At 40.3% G+C, this 21,764-nt stretch overlaps 2 protein-coding genes across 9 annotated transcripts in view; both read left to right on the top strand.

Annotated features, from left to right (window-relative positions):
* ehbp1 (EH domain binding protein 1) overlaps nt 1–8,304 on the top strand; it is a 143,851-nt gene extending 135,547 nt beyond the window's left edge. For all 8 annotated transcript variants that reach the window (XM_064316829.1, XM_064316826.1, XM_064316827.1 and 5 more), the window contains 3 exons: nt 490–589; nt 1,190–1,263; nt 8,186–8,304. In XM_064316829.1, the coding sequence (XP_064172899.1) occupies nt 490–589; nt 1,190–1,263; nt 8,186–8,304 (293 nt within the window). The remainder of the gene's footprint in view (nt 1–489; nt 590–1,189; nt 1,264–8,185) is intronic.
* A 5,668-nt stretch (nt 8,305–13,972) lies between these two features.
* On the top strand, nt 13,973–20,747 carry otx1 (orthodenticle homeobox 1). Its single transcript, XM_064316883.1, has 4 exons — nt 13,973–14,678; nt 16,954–17,141; nt 17,827–17,978; nt 19,017–20,747. Exons 2-4 carry the CDS (start codon nt 17,045–17,047, stop codon nt 19,752–19,754), a joined length of 987 nt encoding a protein of 328 aa, XP_064172953.1. The 5' UTR covers nt 13,973–14,678; nt 16,954–17,044; the 3' UTR covers nt 19,755–20,747.
* Nucleotides 20,748–21,764: the final 1,017 nt, after the last annotated feature.

The raw sequence follows: 21,764 nt of genomic DNA, 5'->3' as shown, positions 1-21,764 counted from the left end.
AGAGGCGTATGGCGGCTTCGACAGCCGTAGTAATGTAAGCGTTTTAAATCGGTGCGCCGTCTGCCTCTATTGACAGCCGTGGCATCTTGTTAAGGGTCTAATATATTTGGAGGTTGAGCACACACCTGGCAGGCTTCCGAACTTGCGTGCCAATCTCAAGTGTTTAAACAATGCCCCCTGGATAATCGCATTTATTCCCCTCGTTCAGAAAAAAAGGTGTTAGAAAATTCATAAGAGTAGCGGTATCTCTGCGTGTGTATCAGTGTGTATTTGTGCACATGTGCGTGTGTGTGGATCTTGTATGTGTGTACATGTGTGCTGTATATAAAAATGTGAATGTATAATAAAGGCAACAAGTGTATATATGCAAATGTGTGAAATATATAAAAATGTGAATGTATAATAAAGGCAACAAGTGTATATATGCACATGTGTGAAATATATAAAAATGTGAATGTTTCATGAATGGTGTGATGTTTGTTTTTCCAGGGAATAATAAGGTAGAAGAAGAGGCCATGATGCAGGAGTGGTTTGTGCTTGTGAACAAGAAGAACGCCCTTATCAGGAGACAGAACCAGCTCTCTCTTCTGTAAGTTCATATCCCTTCCTGGACCCCTATATCTCTCTCACAAAGCAGCTAAAGCAATGCACGAATGGGGGAAATAGTATTTTTTGTTTGCTAACACCTGCAGCGGTGTCTTGTTAAATATTGCAAGTTTACAATGTTCTAATGAGTGCTAGCCACAGGCTTGTGAACAGTTATTATGGGCTAACAAATGAGATGTGTGAATGTTTGAATTGCATTACATCGCTGGACTGAGCTTTTAAAGTAGTCAATTAAAAGACCAGCGATTATGATTTCTCTTGTCATGTCTTTGTGAGAGCTACCACTGAAGGACAAAATTCTATTAGAGGGAGAATTACCACACTTCCCATACATACGAAGGAACTGGAATTAAATTTGCATGGCCACATTCCCGCAATAATTTCTTTCTTTCTTTTCTTTTATTTGGTTGAGGCATCTGTGCAGTGGCTTTCCGTCGTGGTTTGTGTATCACTTATTTGCAGTAGATTAATGTGAAGCAGGAGAGGTGGTGGCGAGTGCTCGAATCAATGTTTATTAAAGGTTTCTTTAAGTGTTTAATGATTTAGTAATTAACATATTGATGAACTTTTACAACTTGCCCAGGGAGAAAGAGCATGATCTGGAGCGACGCTTTGAGCTGCTGAACCGGGAGTTAAGAGCAATGCTGGCGATTGAAGGTAAGAGGGAGAGAGGGAGAGAGGGAGAGAGGGAGAGAGGCAGAGAGGGAGAGAGTGAGAGAGGCAGAGGGGGAGAGAGTGAGAGAGTGAGAGAGGGAGAGAGGGAGAGAGGGAGAGAGGGAGAGAGTGAGAGAGGCAGAGGGGGAGAGAGTGAGAGAGGCAGAGGGGAAGAGAGTGAGAGAGTGAGAGAGTGAGAGAGGGAGAGAAAGAGGCAGAGAGGCAGAGGGGATGTGTATTAACAGTTCTGAGGGAGTGTGAACGTGTCACTTACAGCTGCAAGTGTGCGGTACCTTGCCTCCGCCCTACATACATGTGTGTGTGTGTCTGCGTGTGCGGTGGCAGCGTGTTTTGTGGTGTGTGGTGTGCGTGTGTGTCGGTGTGTTCTCGTGTGGTGTGGTGTGTGTGTGTGTGTCTGCATGTGTGTCTGCGTGTGCATGTGCGTGTGTGTGGAATTGCTACTCTTTATCATTTAAAGACTGTTTACACAGTGATGGAACACTGATATGACTGCATGTGTGGCACGTTTAAGATGCGCGTTGTAATTAATTTAGTTCTGTGTTACACGCAGCATCTGGCCGTGCATCAGCGAGATTTTTTATTTTTTTAAGTTTGGTCACAGGCAGATGTTCTCTTTGAGAATCTCATCTGAAGCAGAGGGGAGGAGGGGCGGTGGAGAGAAGGCCTATTGTGTTGTATCAAAGTTGTCTGCTTAAGTTTAATCCCTTTGACTCTGTCCTCTTTTGCAAAATGAACCTTTTACAATCAATGCAAATTGATTTTGCTATTCGATGGTGACCCCTGAACCCGGCGGCTAGCCATGGTCATTTCTTTTTGCACCTGATAAGGTACCTGATCCATAATAAATCAATTCTAATTAGTTTTTGTGGACTTGGCGGATGGGCGACACGCATAGCCGAGGCAAAGATCTTTTTTTATTATTGTTATATCTGTCAGACACCTGCCTTGCCCAGTAGCTTATCTGCTCTTTTATACGGTGTTGATTTGAAGGGAGTAATTCCTACTTTTTTTGTTCTCCATTTTCAATTGCTGGCTAATTGTTAATCTCAGTACAGAGCATTTGTCGGAGCTCAAGGACGTTTTCTCAATTTGTTTCAATTAGAAGTTTTTTTTATTTTAATTGTAATTCAACATAGTCACATTCATCATTTGTTTCATCCTTTGTATTGTATGTTAGCCACAAATAAAGAGTAGAGGTCTTGAGGTATTGGGTATTTAAACAAACTGCTGTGCAATGCAGTAAATTTGTCACACACAGTTTTTTTATTATGATTTGTTAAACGGCATAGGCTGCAGTCTCAGCTATCTCCTTCACTGCAGGACGGACATCAGAACGTGTTTCCTAAATAATGAAATAATGATACGTTAAAGGATATGTAAAAAGTAGACTAAAACTAAAATCGCTTCTTCGGTTGCTTTTTCTGAGCTCGTCCGTGCTTTTTCTAACCTGCATGCACATCTTGCATACTCAACTTGTTGAGTTTTTTTTTTCCTGTCGTGCTCCCACTTATCACCGACCCACCCCCCCCCCCATTTTTTTTTTTTTTTTAAAGGTGTGCACTTAACATTCAGAGGTAGGGCTTTCTTCTGGGAGCCAGATAGTTCTGACCCGCTGGCGGCGAGAGCCTGCATCGCTCTGCTATTTGGTGCTCCAGCAGGCCCATTCAGGGCGGTGCAATACAGGCGGGTAATTGCTGATTTGCTTGGCCAGCTGATGACAGAGAGAGACAGGGTCGAGAGGTGTTCAGGCACAGAAACTGATAGAAAGCCAAGGTGCTTTATCAGGGGTGAGGGCTTGACCTGTCAGAGTAGACACCCCCCCTCCCTTCCTCCTCATCCCCAGCACAGGCACACACAAACACGCTGGCCGCAGACAAGCACACGCACGCGCACACACAGCACACAGACACACACACCCAGTGCACAGACACGCACGCCGTGCACACACACCGCGCACAGACACACACACGGCGCACGGACACTCACATATCAACAGCACACACACACATATCTACAGGACGCGCACGCACGCACACACACACACACACACACACCTGCTGCCTAATGTGTTTTCTGGATGGCAGTGGTGTGACGGGGAGGCTTGCATGTGAACACACAGCAGGTGTGTGAAGAGGTTGGGGGCAGTTGGGTGGGCAAACAGAACGATGAGCCTGGTCTGACTGAGTGTGTGTTAATATAGAGATGTGCCCTCTCCCGCTGATGCACTATTACATGTGTACAAATGGACACTAGACCGCATCCTCTATGTGCTTTATGTCCTAGTGAACCCACTTATGTGCTGAAGCTGCTGTTTTATAAATGTGGACTTTAGAAATGATTTTACTTTGTGCAGATAGCATGGTGACCTATGGTGCAATAGAAATAAACAATTAGCAAGTGCAAATACTAAAAATAACAAGTCTGCTATATTAAAATACCATAATGTGACCCCAAATAAAACTGCAGTACACACATCCAAGGGCAAGATTTCCACTTAAATCAGTTTTAGTTTAATCAATGTTGGCAGTTACTCGCAGTAACCAAAAGCAAAAAAAAAAAAAACCTAAAAAGGCGTTAAGAAGGTAGTGAGTATTAAAGGCAGGTGATTATTTGATTATTACAGAGAGCTTGTATCATTTCTAAAAGCAAGGGAGCGCGGAAGGATCACAGTGTAAATAAAGGAAAGGCTAATTGTGGGTTGGGGGGTAAAGTCAGTGGATCCCCAGCGTGGCTTGTGAACAGAGTAAAGAACATTCCGGTTGGCGTGAGGAGTAATCCTGCAGCACGGTCCTTGTTTGTTCTCCCAGTATTTACTGTTTGCCTGGAAAAGCAGCTTTGAGCGCAGGGTGGTCTCGGGCGGTGCGTGGAGGTTACCTTTCCGCCAAAGCGACCCGTCCACCGGCCGCCCCTCTTTCTCTTCTCCTCTTCCTCTCCTTCTGGTGACTTCATTTTCTCTGCGGGTCGAGCGTTTGAAAGCGGACTCTTCTTTCTTAAAGGGATTTATGCATAGGTTTTTTTCCCCCATTTTTTTTTTCTTCCTGTAGTTACGCTTTTATATGATAAGCTTTTTTATATGTTTAAAATCAATATGTAATCCTGTGCAGGGGCTTATCCCCCCAACAACCCCATTTGTAAATCTATTTCAGCTTTGTTACACGTCTGGGGCGCAGTATTCCACAGATTGATTAGGTGCAGTTCCAGAATCCTATCAAATGGCCAGCTCTGATGATGTTGCAAACTCTTTCAGGGTTGCTAGTTGACTGGAACTAAAGATAAGACAGGATGACAATTCCCCTTGCACTTTTCTGAAAAGGTGGGGTGGGGGGGGACCTGTTAATTTCCATTAAAGTGCAGACAATTTCTTGTTTTCGTGTTCTGCTTTTGTGTTTTTTTTTTCTTTTAGTTTAGTTTTTTTTCTTCTTTTTTAAATCTGACATTACTTTATAAAGGTGAAAGTTAAAGAAAATTGTTTTGAAAGGGATCCAGGGAATATGAATTATCAATTAAAAGCTATTTTTTCAAAACTTCATTTTTTTAATCTTTTCATTTTTTATGTTGCTAAACATTAATCGCTAAAGAGTAGTCAAGTTTTTCTCCAAGCAGTTATATTAATTTTGCGATTAAAACATTTGCACATAACATTATGATCATTTCTCTCAGTCATCTTTTTCCATTCCTGGCCTTTTTCCATAATAAAGCCAGCCCGTAGTCATCCGAGGCATGCAGCCCCGCATTGACTGCAAGCTCTTTCTGTGCTTCTTTGCTTCTGAGTAATGAGTATAGTTACCTCCCTCTCTGATCTTGCCCCTCTCTTTGTTAAGCAGGTAACCCTGTGTTCAAAAGTGAACCCTCCTTTCTCAAACTCAATCTGCATTGTTATTTAGTCGGCAACCTTATGAAAAAGGCTTTTTTTAAAAATTTTTAAACATTTTTTAAAGTTTTTTTTTTCTTCTCTTAATGGCCTTCCTATATATGCTTTATTTTCAACAAGGATCCAAACTCTTGTTCTCAGTTTTTTTAAGTGGTCTCCCCCTCTTTTTTAAATTTACTTTTCTTTTTATTTTATTTATTTATTTATTTTATTTTTTTACAAAGAAAATAGTTTTTCAGCAGAACTTTTTCTCCTCTCTGAGAAGTTAATTTTCTTTGTAACTTTGTTTCAGGTTTCAGACTCCTGTCTGTTGGTTCCTTCGTTTTGATTAGCTACTTGGAGAACCAAATCTTGTGAAATAAGACTGCATTTTCCTGCTTGCTTTTTCTCTCCTACCGATTAGCAGCAACTGCAAAACAACAAAAATACTTTTCTTTAAAACTGCAGCCAAAACGAAGAAAATGTTTGCGTACTTTAAAGAGAAAACAGGGCCGAAATTTAGTGTTTGTGTGTTACTCCGGAGTTGCATCTCGTTGTAAATTTGCAAATATTAAGCAGAACTCCCTGAAGAACCACTCGCTTTCATAAAGCTACTGAGCAGTTTGCGCTCTTGAATAAATTTTGCATTGGAGGGGGGTCATGGGGATTTGAACCAGTGCATTCTTGTGTGGCTTGTGGAGACTCACATGGTTACCATTGGTGTGCATTGTTAGGGTTATCTGAATAAGCAGCGACCATGTGAGTTTTAACGTGATTGCCCAGGGGCAGTGGAGAAAAGGAGAGGGGAGAGTAATCCAAAAGGATTGCACACACTCTTTGCACCCATTCCCCCCCCCCCCTCCTTCTCGTCCTCCTCCTTCTCCTCCTCTTTTTCTGCAGTGAGGGGGAGGGAGGAGGGGGAGGGGACAGGGGGAGGCGGTGCCCTGTGTGAGTGGTTGTAGGTTCTTTGGCTGGTGTCTGATTTCTCCTCCCGCTCCTCATTTGTTCTGCCTTGTCTCTCATCATTCCTTCTCATTGTTTACTTTCCTAATGAGAGGGGCGGGACGGCCGGGGCTGTGATTGACAGCCGCCGGCTCTCTCTCTCTGCCTGGCTGGGGAAGAACTTTGGCTTTTTAGCTTGCATGTGCATGGAAAAGAGGGGAAAAAACCAGCGGGGGGTTAGGTGGGGGTGTTTTTTTTCTTTTGTTTTTTTTTTCTTCAAACCCCTCTGAGGGATATGAGGCCTTGTGGATAAGATGTTATTGGCCCTGTCCTACCCCTCTGGGTATGCCTGTGTGCCTGGGTGGAGTGGGGATTGTTCTTGGCTCGCTGTGGTCCGAGCGGCCCGTAGACATGGAGAAGGGTGAACCACAAAGAATGAATGCCTGACAAGTTTAGACTCTTGTCCCGTTAGCAGCTAGCGTAGCTGACAAGAGTGAGGGCCAGTGCTGTTCTCTGGGGGGGTGGGGGTGGGGGGGCTCACGGACTGGGTCCTGCTTTTTCACTTAGAGAGGAGGATTCTGGGAAAAATGCACTGTGCCTCACTAAGGGATTTTATTTTATACATTTTTCTTTTGACTCCACTTGCCTCAGTCACTAGGTAAACATGGCTGAGCTGTGGCTCAACTTACAAGAAGTGGATATCCTTGTTGTGGTATTTGTCCCCTTTTAGAACACTGAAAGGCTCTTCAATGATTTTTTTTTTTTTTTTTCATGCATTTGGAAATTTAAGAGTAGTTGCACAACACCAAGGAATTTAATTTGGTGCAGAGGAGGGGAAAAAAATAACTGCCAAATATTGTAATTGTGTTAATCTCGCTCCGTGGCTGACTTCAAAGGCAGTGAGGTTAAATGAGAGAGGAGGAGCCCTTTCAGGACAAACACATGGCGCCCAGCGTGAGATCCACCCAACTGTTGCAATTTGACGGAATGAGAGAAGAAATATTTATATTTAATACATTTTGAACTGGTTTTTGGCCTGATGTCCAAAAATGAGTTTTATAATCAATTATTTTTAGGTATTTGTCTGCCTAAATTAAGCTTCCTGGTAGTCTTGCAGCCCGCTTCCATGGTTTCCCTCAGCTTCTATTATTATTATTATTATTATTATTATTATTATTATATGAATGTTTTAGTGGAGTACAGTTCCTTCTTGGCCTGATTTAGCTCTAGTTGTGAGCTTACTTTCATTATTAAGAGTCAGGGATTCCTCTCTGGATGTAGATCGATCCTTAGGTCTGGGCTGCTGTTTGAGTCCAGAACACGAGGCCTCATTTTATGGGAGAGGTCTTCTAGAAAGCCCCATTTCTGACGAGCCACTGGGCCCCTAAGGTACATGCATCTGGATTGGCTGATTCTGATTTCATCTGCGCTCACTGTAGATACACGTGTACCTGAGTGTTTGCACTGCAAGCACACATTTACACCCCCCTTTTTAATCAACTGGTCATTAGACGTGTCTTATTACATAGCCGTCCTAGTACATCAAACTTGTTCACCCACATTGTGCAGAAATACATAGGGAATATTCCATGTTGACAACGGAAAATAGCCGGTCCCTCTCCGGATGGAACTTTGTTGTTGCTTTGTATTTGTTTTCTTGTAAAACCTGTTTTATGCAGTCTAATGCGGGGGGCGGGGGGTGCACCAGTAGGGTTGCAGATTGGTTGAATCCTGTGTGCGATCAGAGCTGGGCTGAACTGGGCTGGGCTGAGCTGAGCTGAGCTGAGCTGGGCTGAGCTGAGCTGAACTGGGCTGAGCTGAGTTGAGCTGAGCTGAGCAGAACTGGGCTGAGTTGAGTTGAGTTGAGCTGAGCTGAGCTGAGCTGAGCAGAGCTGAGCTGAGTTGAGCTGGGCTGAGCTGAGTTGAACTGGGCTGAGTTGAGCTGGGCTGAGCTGGGCTGAACTGGGCTGAGCTGAGTTGAGGTGGGCTGAACTGATCTGAGCTGGGCAGGGGCTAAGCTGAGTTGAGCTAAACTGGGCTGAGCTGGGCTAAACTGGGCTAAATTGGGCTGAGCTGGGCTGAACTGGGCTGAACTGGGGTGTGTCTTTACAGACTGGCAGAAGACCGAGGCTCAGAAGCGCCGGGAACAGCTGCTGCTGGACGAGCTGGTCATACTGGTCAACAAACGAGATGCCCTGGTCAGGGACCTGGACGCCCAGGAGAAGCAGTAAGTGAACCAGAACTTGGGCATGCTGTTAGGCCCCCAGGGCTGTTAGGTCCCCAGCACTGTTAGGCCCCAGAGCTGTTAGGCCCCCAATGCTGTTAGGGCCCTAAAGCTGTTAGGACCCCAATGCTGTTAGGGCCCTAAAGCTGTTAGGACCCCAGCATTGTTAGAACCCCCTTGGACCCCAGCGTTGTTAGGACCCCAGAGCTGTTAGGACCCCAGCATTGTTAGGACCCCCTTGGACCCCAGCTTTGTTAGGACCCCAGAGCTGTTAGGACCCCAGCATTGTTAGGACCCCCTTGGACCCCAGCGTTGTTAGGACCCCAGAGCTGTTAGGACCCCAGCATTGTTAGGACCCCCTTGGGCCCCAGAGCTGTTAGGATGCACCTCTTTGGCCACTCACTGGACATCCCAGGTTCAGCCATGACTTGTGGAGCTGGGTCTCTGGTCTTGCAGTACCCCTTCATTCATGGGTGGGCACAGGGCACAGTATTTTGGGGTACGCTGCCTTGCCACCCCGTACAGGGCACAGCACTCAGAGGGTTTCTGTTGCAGGACTGAAGGAAGGCGACGAACACCTGGACGCTATTGAGAAAACAAGGAAAATCAAGAAAGAAGAAAAATGCGTCCTTCAGTGATGGTCATATAATTTAAGAACACAACTAAATTACAGGAACCTTAATATTCAGTAATCATTCGGTTCACAGCTATGTAGTGTTTACTACTTAAGTTTTTTTTTTTAAGTAGCTTTTTAATGCTGTGTACTGAACTAAATCTGGTTCTATCCTTTAATTTCATTTTAATTTATTTAGTTGCTCAAACAAGTAAGGTACTTTTAAAATCTATTACGCACCCCAGCACCAGAAAACACAAACACAAGAGCCGGAGGAATTTCATACCTCAATACTGATCAAAGGTTTTATAAAGACAATATTAAGAAAATATTCTAATGGCTTTTGACTTTTACAACAAACAAAAAAAACTACAAACACACAGCCTCATACTGAATGTGTTTTACTGTATAAAGGGTACATTTCTAAAGGCTTTTAGGTACATTTCATGTTAAGTGTTTGTTCATAATTTAAGGGGGCGTCACTAAAGGGCAAACACCCAAACAAAACTAGTGGGAAATGTAATTTTTTTTCTATTCATTATTGTAAGCAGTGTTCTATAATTTACAATTTTATTAGACGATTTATTTCCGTTTTCAGGTGGTTTACGTGAACGAACCATTTTGTGAGGAGAGAAAGTTGCGATAAAAAGACGTGTTTAGTTGTTGCTCCAACAGGCGGTAGCCTCCCTGGCATTTAGGCTGTATATCGAGTATCATGAAAAATGTCTTTCAAGAGAAAAGTTACAATTCTTTTACGAAAAGGAGTGATTATTTATTGCCGTTTTTCCATTCTTCGGTCACATAAAAATGACCGTAACATCCTGACCGTGTACATTTGCTCAATGACGTTTTGTTAATATTTATTCTATACTGTACTTAAAAGAGAAATATGCAGTCGTGCAGATATCAAGGTTTCACACATCTGGTGCAACTGTATTTTTGTGTGACCAATTACCTGTTTATTTATTCTCGTGTCATTAAATTCCAGTACTTTCATACTCTATTTCTGGGTTGGAAATTACTTAAAAATATTTATTCAGTGAATGTACAGCTCGAAAAGTATATACGTAGACTACTTTTTAAAAATCATCAAACAACATCCATCATTCAAATCTATGTTATTAGAACTTGTAATGCTTAGATTGTCTTGGATCTCTAACTCGGGCCTTGTTTCAAAAGGTAGTAGACTATTGGAAAGCGTATTATATAACAAGTATTTTTACAACTATTCATTTGAAAGGCATTGTACACATATAAAATAATATAGCTCTGGTTTATTATTTAATATGCCGAATAAAGTCAAAGTAACAGCGACAAAATGAAACGTGATAGGCTGCTGCGAAAACTGCACCATCAATTAATTTCACATTCATTTACATTTACTGATTAGCCTACGACATATTACGGGCACGTTAAAGATGTTTGTATTTTATCAGCACAAAGATTAGACCAGGATTTCCTTAAATTAAGTCGAGGACAGAAAACCCGTTGTATTATTCCTCTGTTACGTTTTAAAGTGCAGACCATTGTAAACGTGTTCTTAAAAATACAAATAAAATGGAAAGTATATGGAAAAACATATAGGCCTACATTTGCGCCACAACGTCGAGAAGCCCTTTACAGTTTAAGTTTTACCTAATTCCCTAGCGCTTTGTGAGAATTCATAAATTTGTTTGCATGTTGGTGTAATTTAGGTTAATGCCGATTACCCATTCCTGAGAGGCACATTAGACGAAATCTTTTTAGACAGAACATCAGTTTCTACGGGAAAAGGTTGAAATAAAGAACCACCTCTTAGCTGACCGCTGAATACCCATAGTCACAGCTCCGCATCTCTGATTAAACTGTGAAAATAAGTTTTGACAGCTGACGTCCTCTCTGGCCTTTTTAATGCTTTTAAATTAATTTAGTGAGCGCGTCTCTGCTTGGGTCCAACTGCAGGTCCATATTATGTCCCCTTTTGTTTTTGTTTTTATGACTTCGTTGTTAACACTGGTGACTGTAATCTGCTGAATAGAAGACAATTAATTGCGTTCACAACCGATTACACCCCGGGGAAAAAATAGTCTCTTCAAAGTAGGCTATAGGCTAACCTGCGGTAGAAACCAGGTGACGGTTTAAACCGTTTTAATCGTTTGCGTGAATTTAACCTACGCAAACATTAGGTGAAGTAAGGATTATCTATTGATTCACAGAGATGTGTATGTCGTTCCTTTTATTTTAGTCTAAATCCTGCACATATCAAAAGTGTGTACAGAAAAATGTGTACAGAAAGCTCTTAAATTAAGTTTTGTGTGTGTGTGTGTGTGTGTGTGTGTGTGTGTGTAAAACATCGCACGGTTGCAAACCTAAGCAAATACTAAGGGAACTGAAAGGACATTGACTTTAATATTAGCAGCTTTACATAATTGTTTGTTTATATTAATAGTCTACTTGTCAAGTAAAAGTGACTTTGGTTAAAATCCTAAAATCTGTTTTTTTGGGAATAACATTACACGCCAATTATTTCAAGACTGTTGTAGGGAAAACTGAGTTTTAAACAGTCCATATGTAAGCAAATGCATATAAATGAAAATTCGTGAGATATATTATGCAAACAAAAAACCTTACTCATTTCTAAAACAATTATTTAACTATCAGAAGATTAAAATTGTTGAAGGATCAGGTATACTGATTTAACATCTTTTTATATCCTCAACGTAATAAAAAGATAAAAAATATATAATCCGTTTTCTCGAGAAACGTTAAAATCAAACTGAATCTGAAAAACAGAACTTCTACTTCTATGAACAAAAATAAATGCGTAAGAAATAAATAATAAAATAATAATGATCCTTACCTGGCGAGGTTTCCCAAACTGCCTGCGGGTTGTAGCGAACACGAATCACACAGGCGGAAAAGGGAGAAAATATCGGCATTAGTAGGCTAATATTCATGTTAACATGTTTTGCACAAAATGCGCGAAGTAAAATGCAGGCATTGCTCCTAAGAACAGAGAAGAAATACCGATCCATGTCTGGACTGGATTAATCTCCTGTGTATTGCCCCTGTAAATACTTTGATGTCTGTAGCCTCACCTCGCAGGTGCCGATCAGTCGGATTTCATGAAGACCCTTCCATTGAATGTCCTTCCTACTTACAAAAAAAAGTACCAAGGGAAGATGTTACGGATCCTTTTGCACAGTCTTCTTACAATATCGTATTTTATGCATCATCGTTTTAATAAGCACCGACAACATTCACGACCTGCTCCAATCCTGCCGGCTAAAGAGACAAAACTTTCGCCCCCCTCCCTCTTCGCTGCCCTAATCCCAGGCTTTACGAGCTCAGCATTAAGAAAATTCGACTGCAATTTGGGATTAGACAAATACTCTTATTACAAAAGGTTAGTGCTACTTGATATCTTGATACGTAAACCAGGTTGCTCACAACCTCTTAAACAGACACCAGGAATATAGAACGGCAAAATCTGCAGGATTGTTAAAGCAATATCTCTTTTGTGGTTTAAAGTCCATGTTGCAATTTGTCCATTTGTTAACGGCTCTTCGGTAATAGTTCTACCATAGAAAATGTTCCGGGTTGCATTCTGATGGGAGAAACTATTCGCCATTTACAAATTTGTTCACATGAGGACTTAGGCCTCACTTAGCTCGTGTGATAGTTTTTCAAATGGCAGAACCATGTAGTATACGCAGACACCACTTAATACTTGTATATAAACACAACCTTTATTTATTTTATTCTAACTTTTTCTGTAGCTTTATATTTTCACCTAAACTTTTAAAAGCCTACAGCGGCATCTTCGTTCATCCTTTCAAAAGTGCATGTGTCGATGACTTTAGATGTATAGAAGAGCCGTGTAAATCCTGTCTTTGATTGTATGTCCCTTATAGTTAAAAAAAAATGTAATTTCGTTCGTCGGGCGGTCACTTGCTTTGAACATTAGCTCGCTTTCAGCTCCGGCCTCAATTAGAATGAGTTGATTTTGTGAGATCAACAAAAGAACCGAGCAAAGGCTTATTAGGCTCCTCAGAGCATCTCACCAACCCTTTGAGAAACGGTTAAGGAAACAGTGCGCCCTCCATGATATTCTGTTACCGTATTTTATTGGTATTTCTTTGGGAACGGGAGGCTTGAAAGGTACTTTCTTTGATTCCAAAGCTATGATTCTTTCTGGGCTGATTTCATTTATTTTCTGGACGGACTGAGTTGTTCTTTAATTCTTTTCACATTTCCCCTCTGTGTGTTAAAAAGACTGTCCCTATTAAACTTTGCGCAGACTGTTCTGAAATGTAATTCTAAGTGGGGATTAGTTTACCATTAATATTCATGAGATTGAGCTACAAAAAATGAAAATAAATAAAATAGATCGTTTAAACCGCTCTATGTTCTGTACTCTCATACTTTGGGCCTGATAAATAGAATGTAAAAAAGCACTACCTAGTAATCGCATCTTATTTTATCATAAACGTACATTATTTATTTTACTGTCAAGATAAAATCATAGACTACAGACCTATGTTTTTGTCATCTTCCCTGGATACGAAATTGCAGTTGAAATAATCTTTCCATTATAAATTCGCCCCTCTACACAACTGAAAAAATCAAGCCTCTTCAAGCTGGCAATCCCGTAGCTAGCATTATAAAATTAAAAAGATAATTTTCCGAATACACAATTTATATTCCACAAGGGGTAGGCCACTTTTCAAATTATATAGTATACAATTATCAAAAAAGGTTTTGAATTTTGGCACCCCGCGTGCCAAATAAGTAATGGCATACTTATACTTACACTCATAATAATTATAATGAGAATTTATACGCATGTATTGGATGCTTTACGTTTACGGTAAAATTGGCACCCTCTTACTGATTTCTTCACCAAATTAAAATGGCAGCACATTTAAAATGGTAAAGACTGGTGAGATGCTGGCGAATAGACTGTGGTCAGTTTGAATGTTTTTCTACCGACAAAAAATTATATATATATATATATATATATATACATACGCTATATATATATATATATATATATACGCTATATGAAAGTTCAGTTTAGGCGGGTAGTGTTATATCACGTTTTAATGTATTGCAGAAGTGTGGCCTCATAATAACTGCAAAGGAAATAGCCTATAGATTGAGAAAAACTACCAAAAAAAGGTTTTTAGTATTTCAAGCCTATACATATATATTTTAACCAGCCGATCGTTGTTAAACATTTATTTCCTGTATATGTCGAATATTTTCTCTTTTTTTAATCCGTCCGGTCACTCCGCAGGTTTATGTTGTCGTCGATCAAGAGAGGTGGGGCTTTCAAGCAGTTCTGTGCAAGGAGTGGCTGTTTCAACGGTCTGTTTCAACGGGGGCGCGCAGGGATTGGTTGGAGTGGGCGGTTCCGCAGGTGTCTTACGCTCATAGAGGGACAGGGTAGAGAGAAGGTGATCAATCTCAATCCGTCTACATTAGCAATCACCTAAACACAGTACTAGACATATTCGAGTAGTCAAATGCAGTCATCTTGATTTATTTGGTCGTAAATCAAAACAATCAGTGACTGATACAGTGAAACTACTGCAGACCACGTGTGAGATCCCAGCATCGGCACACCTGCGTTTTAAAATACTTTATTTATTTTGTATATCGGCTACTTGTTTGTACCCTTCAACCGTATTGCTTTCCAGAAATCTTCGATTGGTGGATATTTCTATACAGACACGCATTTGAACAGACAGAAAAAAGAGGAAAAGAAGGAGAAGGATATAAAAAAGGTAAGTTCTGGTTCCACTCTTGCGATTCTTCGTAGTTTCTCTATCAATTATTTTTGTCACACCACTTTAAAAGCGCTTGCCAAGTGTAAAACGCCTCGCCTTCCTGAGTTCGTTGTGGAAAAAATTGAAACTCGTGCTTGCTCGGTGTTTTACTATCGGGAAATATTAAAAGCATGCGTGTTTGTTACGGTGATCACGGCATGTTAATATATTTAACAAAAACATTCACTTTGAGACGAGCGAAGAAAGTTTTATGGTTCTTGTTTTTCGTTTTACTTTTCTCTGTGGAACTTTGGATGTATGACCATGTAATTATCAATTCATTTTTACTGGAAATTGCTGGAACCAATTTCGAGTAAGATTAAATAAAACGTATCCAGATTCTAGTCAGTGTGCCTGGACGGGGCTGATTTATATTTTTATTCTCATGGAAATGAATAATTTTGAGCCCGATTGCCCATTAAGAATGTTGAATGTACTTAGTAGATAATTGGAGAGGCGTGTTTTTGGTTTTTGTTAATTTATTTTGCTGATAAGACCCCTTCTTTAAATGGTCTCCCTGGAGGTCTAATCTAAATTGTAATTGAGTTCATTTGCAAGGAGCTCTCCTTTTCAATCTGTCCTGCAGAGCTGGAAATGTAGTCTGAGCAATGTCTAAATACACAGAAAACTCCAGGTTTACTTTTCTCAGCAAGGGCCCAGATAGTATCTTCGTCAAAAGATGGAGGGAAATTCCCCCCTCCCCTCTCCTTGTTAAATTATTTAATTTACAATTACATTTGTGATATCATGCGCTAATAAAATTACGGAAATTACGGAAAGAAGTACCGATGCAAACTATATCCATTGTTTTTTCCGCAATAACCTTAACTACTAGGTTTAGGGTCTCGTTAGCTAAGATGTGTTGAGTTATTTCATCCCCATATAACATTTAATTGTCAGATTCAATCCTGTAGCATAATTGGTTTTACATTAAGCACAGAGATGTTGATAGAGATAAAGCTCCACGAAATGGTTTACAAAAAGAATGTTTTATATGGCCGTATTCGGGAAGAATGCTGAATACAACAATTAGGCCTGCGCGCGTCAGGACTTGGGGAAAAATCTATTTGGGTCACTCGTAATTTAGAGATATTCCATGCTACTTTGGCTAAAAAGTTTTTTAAGTAAAAACATTTTAAAATTATGCAGGAATATGAAGGCCACCTTGAGATTTTTGGATGAACACGCATAGACACAACTGTAGTTAAAACTCGTAACATGAAATCATGGAGTTAAACTATTGTAGAAAACAATACTAAAACGCACACGGGATTCAATTTGAAATCGAATTTATTTGCCTGCTTCCAACAGACATGCGTGTATGTTCTCTCCGAGAAATAAAATGTTCAAAGGATTTTTTAAATGTGAACGCAACTTAATGAGTTTCCTTGAGATCATACAAAAAAACGCATCATTGAAATAGGGTAATCACAAATGATTTCTATTATTTAATTTTTTTAAATAACCTATACATATTGAGTGGCGCACTCCAAGTATGGAGAGAAATGTACAGGCTATAGTGAATGCTATTTCAGCTGTCACAGATGCACACATTATTTAAACGGCTTAAAACACACTTGTGTAAAACGCACCTGGAGTATTTCAAGAAACAATTGAAACATAAAACAGGCTCGAAAACTATCGTATGCATTCTTAAATAGTCTGCTAATGATAAAACAATTTCGGGAAACATGATTTTTATTCATTAGTGATATTTTTTATTATTTTTTTTTTTTTTAAGTCTACAGATTTTGTAGATAAATAGTATAGTGATGAATTTAAGTATTTTCATTAATCTTATCTATATATTAATCTATATGCATTCCAAGTAACATTTTATTTTCCATATTTAATGCAAAGTTTAATCGAAGGGTTCTGCGTTTTTTTTTTTTTTTAATCTGATGCAGTTACAAAAAAGGTTAAGCATTTCATTACGAGCCCCTGAAAACATCATGGTCATATATTTTAAGGACTTTTAAGTGATGGATCATATTTAAAAGGCGTGAATAATTTGAGTGCCAGTGGAGGCTAAATTTTTTTTAAAAAATAGTCTTTGTTGCAATTTAGCAAGTTTTCATTCTTGTATTTACACTTCGTCCTGTCATACTTTTAATCTAAACTTCTGTGTCTTTAAGTTTAAATTGTTTTGTCATTTTCGTTCATTGTAAGGGCATGATCAATTTACCGGTTTTTGTATTTTTAGATTAAGCGTGTCCTTTCTCGTCTTTTTCAGTCTTTCTTTTGGTCCTTTTCCCGTCAAACTGCAACATCGGGGGAAATCGAACTACTGGCAAGAACTGGGGAGACCCGTGACTGCCTCTAGCATGATGTCATACCTCAAACAGCCCCCGTACGGCATGAACGGCCTGGGGCTCAGCGGTGCAGCCATGGACCTACTTCACCCTTCTGTAGGATACCCAGGTAACACGCGCTGCTCGGCGCACCGATTTTCCCCCTTGAAAACCATAGTATTCAATCTGAAAATTTGCAGTGCACTCAGAATCGGTGCGTGAGAATTTATTTTGCAGTGTCATTAAAAAGTGCCATTGTAGGTTGCTTAGGTTATAACAAGTGTTATAGTTTCAGATTTAATGACCTGGGAAGGCCTAGGTTCCATTTTTGACGCTCTATTCAAGATCTGAAAACGAATATTAAAGTGCAGGTCGATGAAGGCTTTCCCCCTTCGCAGTAAAACGTCATAGATCAGCGAGACTAGTGATATTTCGGAAGGTACGATATTAAGGATTATTTTAGGACTATGTTATCTTAGTTTTCAATAAAGAAAAAATCAGTTTTCACGAAATTCTGCAGAATTCCCGTGCTACGTACAATAATAACAATTCCATACTAATTATTCCTAATGTAAAGGGCAAAAAATGTAATGTAGACTCACTTGTCTGCAGTGTTGGTTCGTGGTTAAAATAAATATTTTCTAGTTGTTAAAAAAAGTTGTGCATAGGCCCGTTTTCTTTTTTGTTGACCTGGACATCCCGGCCTGTTTTTCTGTAATAATTATACAACTTTTCCCTTCAATTCCTGTTGATAGAATCACTTATTTGCAGAATGCTCAGTTTTATATTTCTTACTTTTATTCGGTTTGTTTCAGCGACGCCGAGAAAACAGCGCCGAGAAAGGACTACCTTTACGCGCTCTCAGCTGGACGTATTGGAGGCGCTCTTCGCCAAGACGCGCTACCCGGATATATTTATGAGAGAAGAAGTTGCCCTGAAAATTAATTTGCCCGAATCCAGAGTCCAGGTATTGATTATTATACTAATCCTACGTCACCACCTCTACTAAGTTAGGGGTTCTCTCTGTCTGCTCTTGTTGGCCATTCTGAATTCTACATCGCGCAGGGGCAAATGCGTCACCATCTATGGAATAAGTTTAGTTGAGATGCACTTTGGCGAACAAAACGTATTTGCAGTTGTAATCATACGCCTGTTTGTGTCGGACTCACGCGGGTTCAGGCAACCCGCTCAGTGGCCCCCTCTTGTGCTGCGTTTTTGGAAATAAAGGATGAGAAACAAACAGAAACTCGATTGCAGTTCGCGAAGACTGTGAATGCATTTACTTCGAATTCTCGAAATGTTGTCTTTGTTTCATGTTGCGAATTATTCATACAGATCTGCGCAACCCATTTAAGTTAAAATGCACTGGTACATACACATAAAAATAACTCTCAGTTGATTATCTTTCATGTTGTTTTTTTCCATTTATAGTTTATTCAATTTTCAAACTCATTTTGGATCATTTTATTTGATCTATTACCGTGTCGTGTAGATTCATTATAACTGTGTCGTGTAGATTCATTTTGACTAATCAAATGGACATAAGTTATAGATGGATAAACATCAATTATATGGTTATACATTTAATTTGATACATTTATACATTCTACAGTGTGGATTTCAAATGTAGGCTACCATATATTTGATATGCACATTTTTGTGAATATCACTTCAGACCATTACATTTGGGCATACAATTATGGAGCCTATTTACTACCTCTTCTTATTATGTCTTCAGAATGTATGCAGCAAAAGTTCTGAATGAGTAGTCCCACTTCAAACTATTAAATTACGCAAGAGAAATTCAATAGCGTGTTATCTAGGTACAATTTCCATGGTACAGTATGAAATTAAACCTCATGGAAAAACTGGACCCTGGATGCACGCTAACAATTTTGCTAACAATTGACCACTTTGCCTTAATTACATGTATTCCTCATTTCACATTCTCCTTTTTGAGAATGTTTGTTTTTTTTTCAAACTTGCTTGTGGTTGAATTTGCTAGGTGTGGTTTAAAAACCGTCGGGCCAAGTGCCGACAGCAGCAGCAGAGCGGCAGCAGCACTAAGGTCCGTCCAGCCAAGAAGAAGTCCTCGCCTACCCGTGAGAGCACGGGGTCGGAGAGCAGCGGCCAGTTCACTCCACCTGCCGTGTCCAGCAACGGCTCCTCCTCCAGCTCCAACTCCTCCAGCAACAACGCGGGCATCAGCAGCACTTCTACCTCCATCAGCACTCCCGTCTCCTCCATCTGGAGCCCCGCCTCCATCTCCCCGGGCTCCGCCCCTCCGTCCGTCTCCCTGCCTGAACCCATGCCGCCCACCAACACCTCCTGCATGCAGCGCTCCGTCTCAGGGGGCAGCGGGTCCTCCTACCCCATGTCCTACAACCAGACCACAGGCTACAGCCAAGGCTATCCAGCCCCATCCAGCTCCTACTTTGGCGGAGTGGACTGCAGCTCGTACCTCGCCCCCATGCACTCTCACCACCACCCGCACCAGCTCAGCCCCATGGCGCCCTCCTCCATGTCGGGACACCCGCACCACCACATCAGCCAGTCCTCGGGGCACCACCACCACCACCATCACCACCACCACCAGGCCTACAGCGGGGCTGGCCTGGCCTTCAACTCCTCAGACTGCCTGGATTACAAAGACCAAACTGCCTCCTCTTGGAAACTCAACTTCAACACGACGGACTGCTTGGACTACAAAGACCAGGCCTCCTGGAGGTTCCAAGTTTTGTGATTTTCCTTTTTATTTTGGATTTTTTGATAGTGTGGTGATACAAAAAAAAAGAATCATAATACATGAACTTCAAAAGTTAACGTATAGTTAGACGTTCATCAACTTGACATTTTTTAAAATCCCTTTTAAGAAATCTAAAACAAAACAAAAATAAATAAATACACAAATGGACAGCTGTGGACAAGCTTTGCAGTGTTTTTCCTTTGTTTTATTTTTTTACCTTTATCAATGAAGAATTGTACTGAAAGGCCCTTGGATGACCTTAAATGCTGGACAAGTTTTAAAGTGTCATTTTAACCAAACTTCAGTGAGCACCATTTCCACAGTTCCCTATTATGTGCTCATCTCTTCTAATGACGAGGAGTGCTATATTATTCCTTCACACGAACTCTGACAGCCCAACGCCCTTATTACCTCCACCCCAATCCACTTGTATAATTTTTTTTCTTAAACTTGTTATTTTTAGGACGAAAGAGATTTTAGTCAGCTACATAAAGGAGCTGAAATGTGTAAATAAGTAATTGGGTCAGTTACAGTGGCCGCATTTAGTTGGTGTAACTGGGTTTGAAATTGTTTTAAAAATATTACGTAAAAAATAGTATCTTCCCAAATTCTCTAAAGATATGGATTTGGCAGTGAGAAAAAAAAACGTTTATCGTTTTGACACATTTTTCGTGATCCTGAATTTCAAAGATATAACAGTCAATTGAAATTATAAACGTGTGTTATTGTCCGATAAAAAAGAGAGAAACTGTTAAATGATATAGATAATTGGATTTCCATTCAAGTTGCTGTCAAAAAAAGCATTGTCTCTAACTGATATTGAGGGCGACTAATTTTTATGGCAGCACTTGAAATTCTTATTTGAGTTCCTCCTTAATTGATAGAAACGAATTAGACATACGATTTCAATACTCCAGTGAAATGTTGAATGTATTTCCGGCGACGGCCCCTTACATTCTTGTCCATACAATAAAGATCAACTTAACGATTTGTTCCTAGTGTTTTTTGAGTGTTGTTCCTCCATGTGGTATTTGACACCCAAGTATATTAAAACTCATATCTGAAGATATCTTAAGCACAGGTCTTACCAAGAGTATATTAAAACCCGAAATTAAGCTAGCCTTCGCCTGTACTGTCATTTTAACATCGCGTGGCCCATTGCCATTAATTTCAGACAACCCCAGCTATCCAGAATAACGATTACTTCCGTTCGAAAATGTTAACAAAGGCACATTTCACGTGAAAGAGCTTTATCTCTCATTTTGTTTGACTGGCGTCCCTCAGGTCTGCTTTCGGTTCGCGTCTTTTAGGATATAATGTCGTTTTTACATTGACATTTGTGTTGACCTGCGAGGAACTGAAACGGTTCATTCTTCACCGACGGGGGTTTTCATTTAAACGGGTCAATCATATTTTCGTTAGAGACAAATAGGTCTATATATTTTATTTTTACGGGTCATTTTTTCCCTTTTGAGATGCGTATTTAGGCCTAACTAAAACATTGCCAAAGCACACACTATATTTCAAGGATTTAATTATTCAGACTGTAGAAAGTCGGTTCATGCCACAATTCAACGGTTTATGCTTTCGTACAAGCCTCTTTTTGTTTATTTGATTACAACAGCTTTCTACAGTGCAAATAACGTGCCAACATTTCTAATTTTGCACAGGATACGGACTTTCTTTTCCAAGCAATTAAGTGTTTTCTGTGTAAGCTTTGAATTAAGGGTACTTGGCACCATCGAGGCTAATTGAATTGAAGAATATAAAAGCGTTATATTGAGTGCGTTTCTAATAAACTGAACTAAAGTAACCTATTAGATTATTGCTGGTTCTTATTCCGTAATTAAAAGGGTGGAGTCAGGTTAATGGGTCAAATGTAGAGGAGGCGAATATTAGAGGAGAGAAGGTTGCTCTCGGGCATTTGCTCATTAAAAATAGAAAAGGTCAGTCGTGCCTGGCAAGGGTGTTTAGAGGTACATGTTAAAACAGTAAGGAAATACTTCG

This window comes from Anguilla rostrata, chromosome 18, assembly GCF_018555375.3.
Source record: "Anguilla rostrata isolate EN2019 chromosome 18, ASM1855537v3, whole genome shotgun sequence".
NCBI lineage: Eukaryota > Metazoa > Chordata > Actinopteri > Anguilliformes > Anguillidae > Anguilla > Anguilla rostrata.
This window is presented reverse-complemented; position numbering and strand designations above follow the sequence as displayed.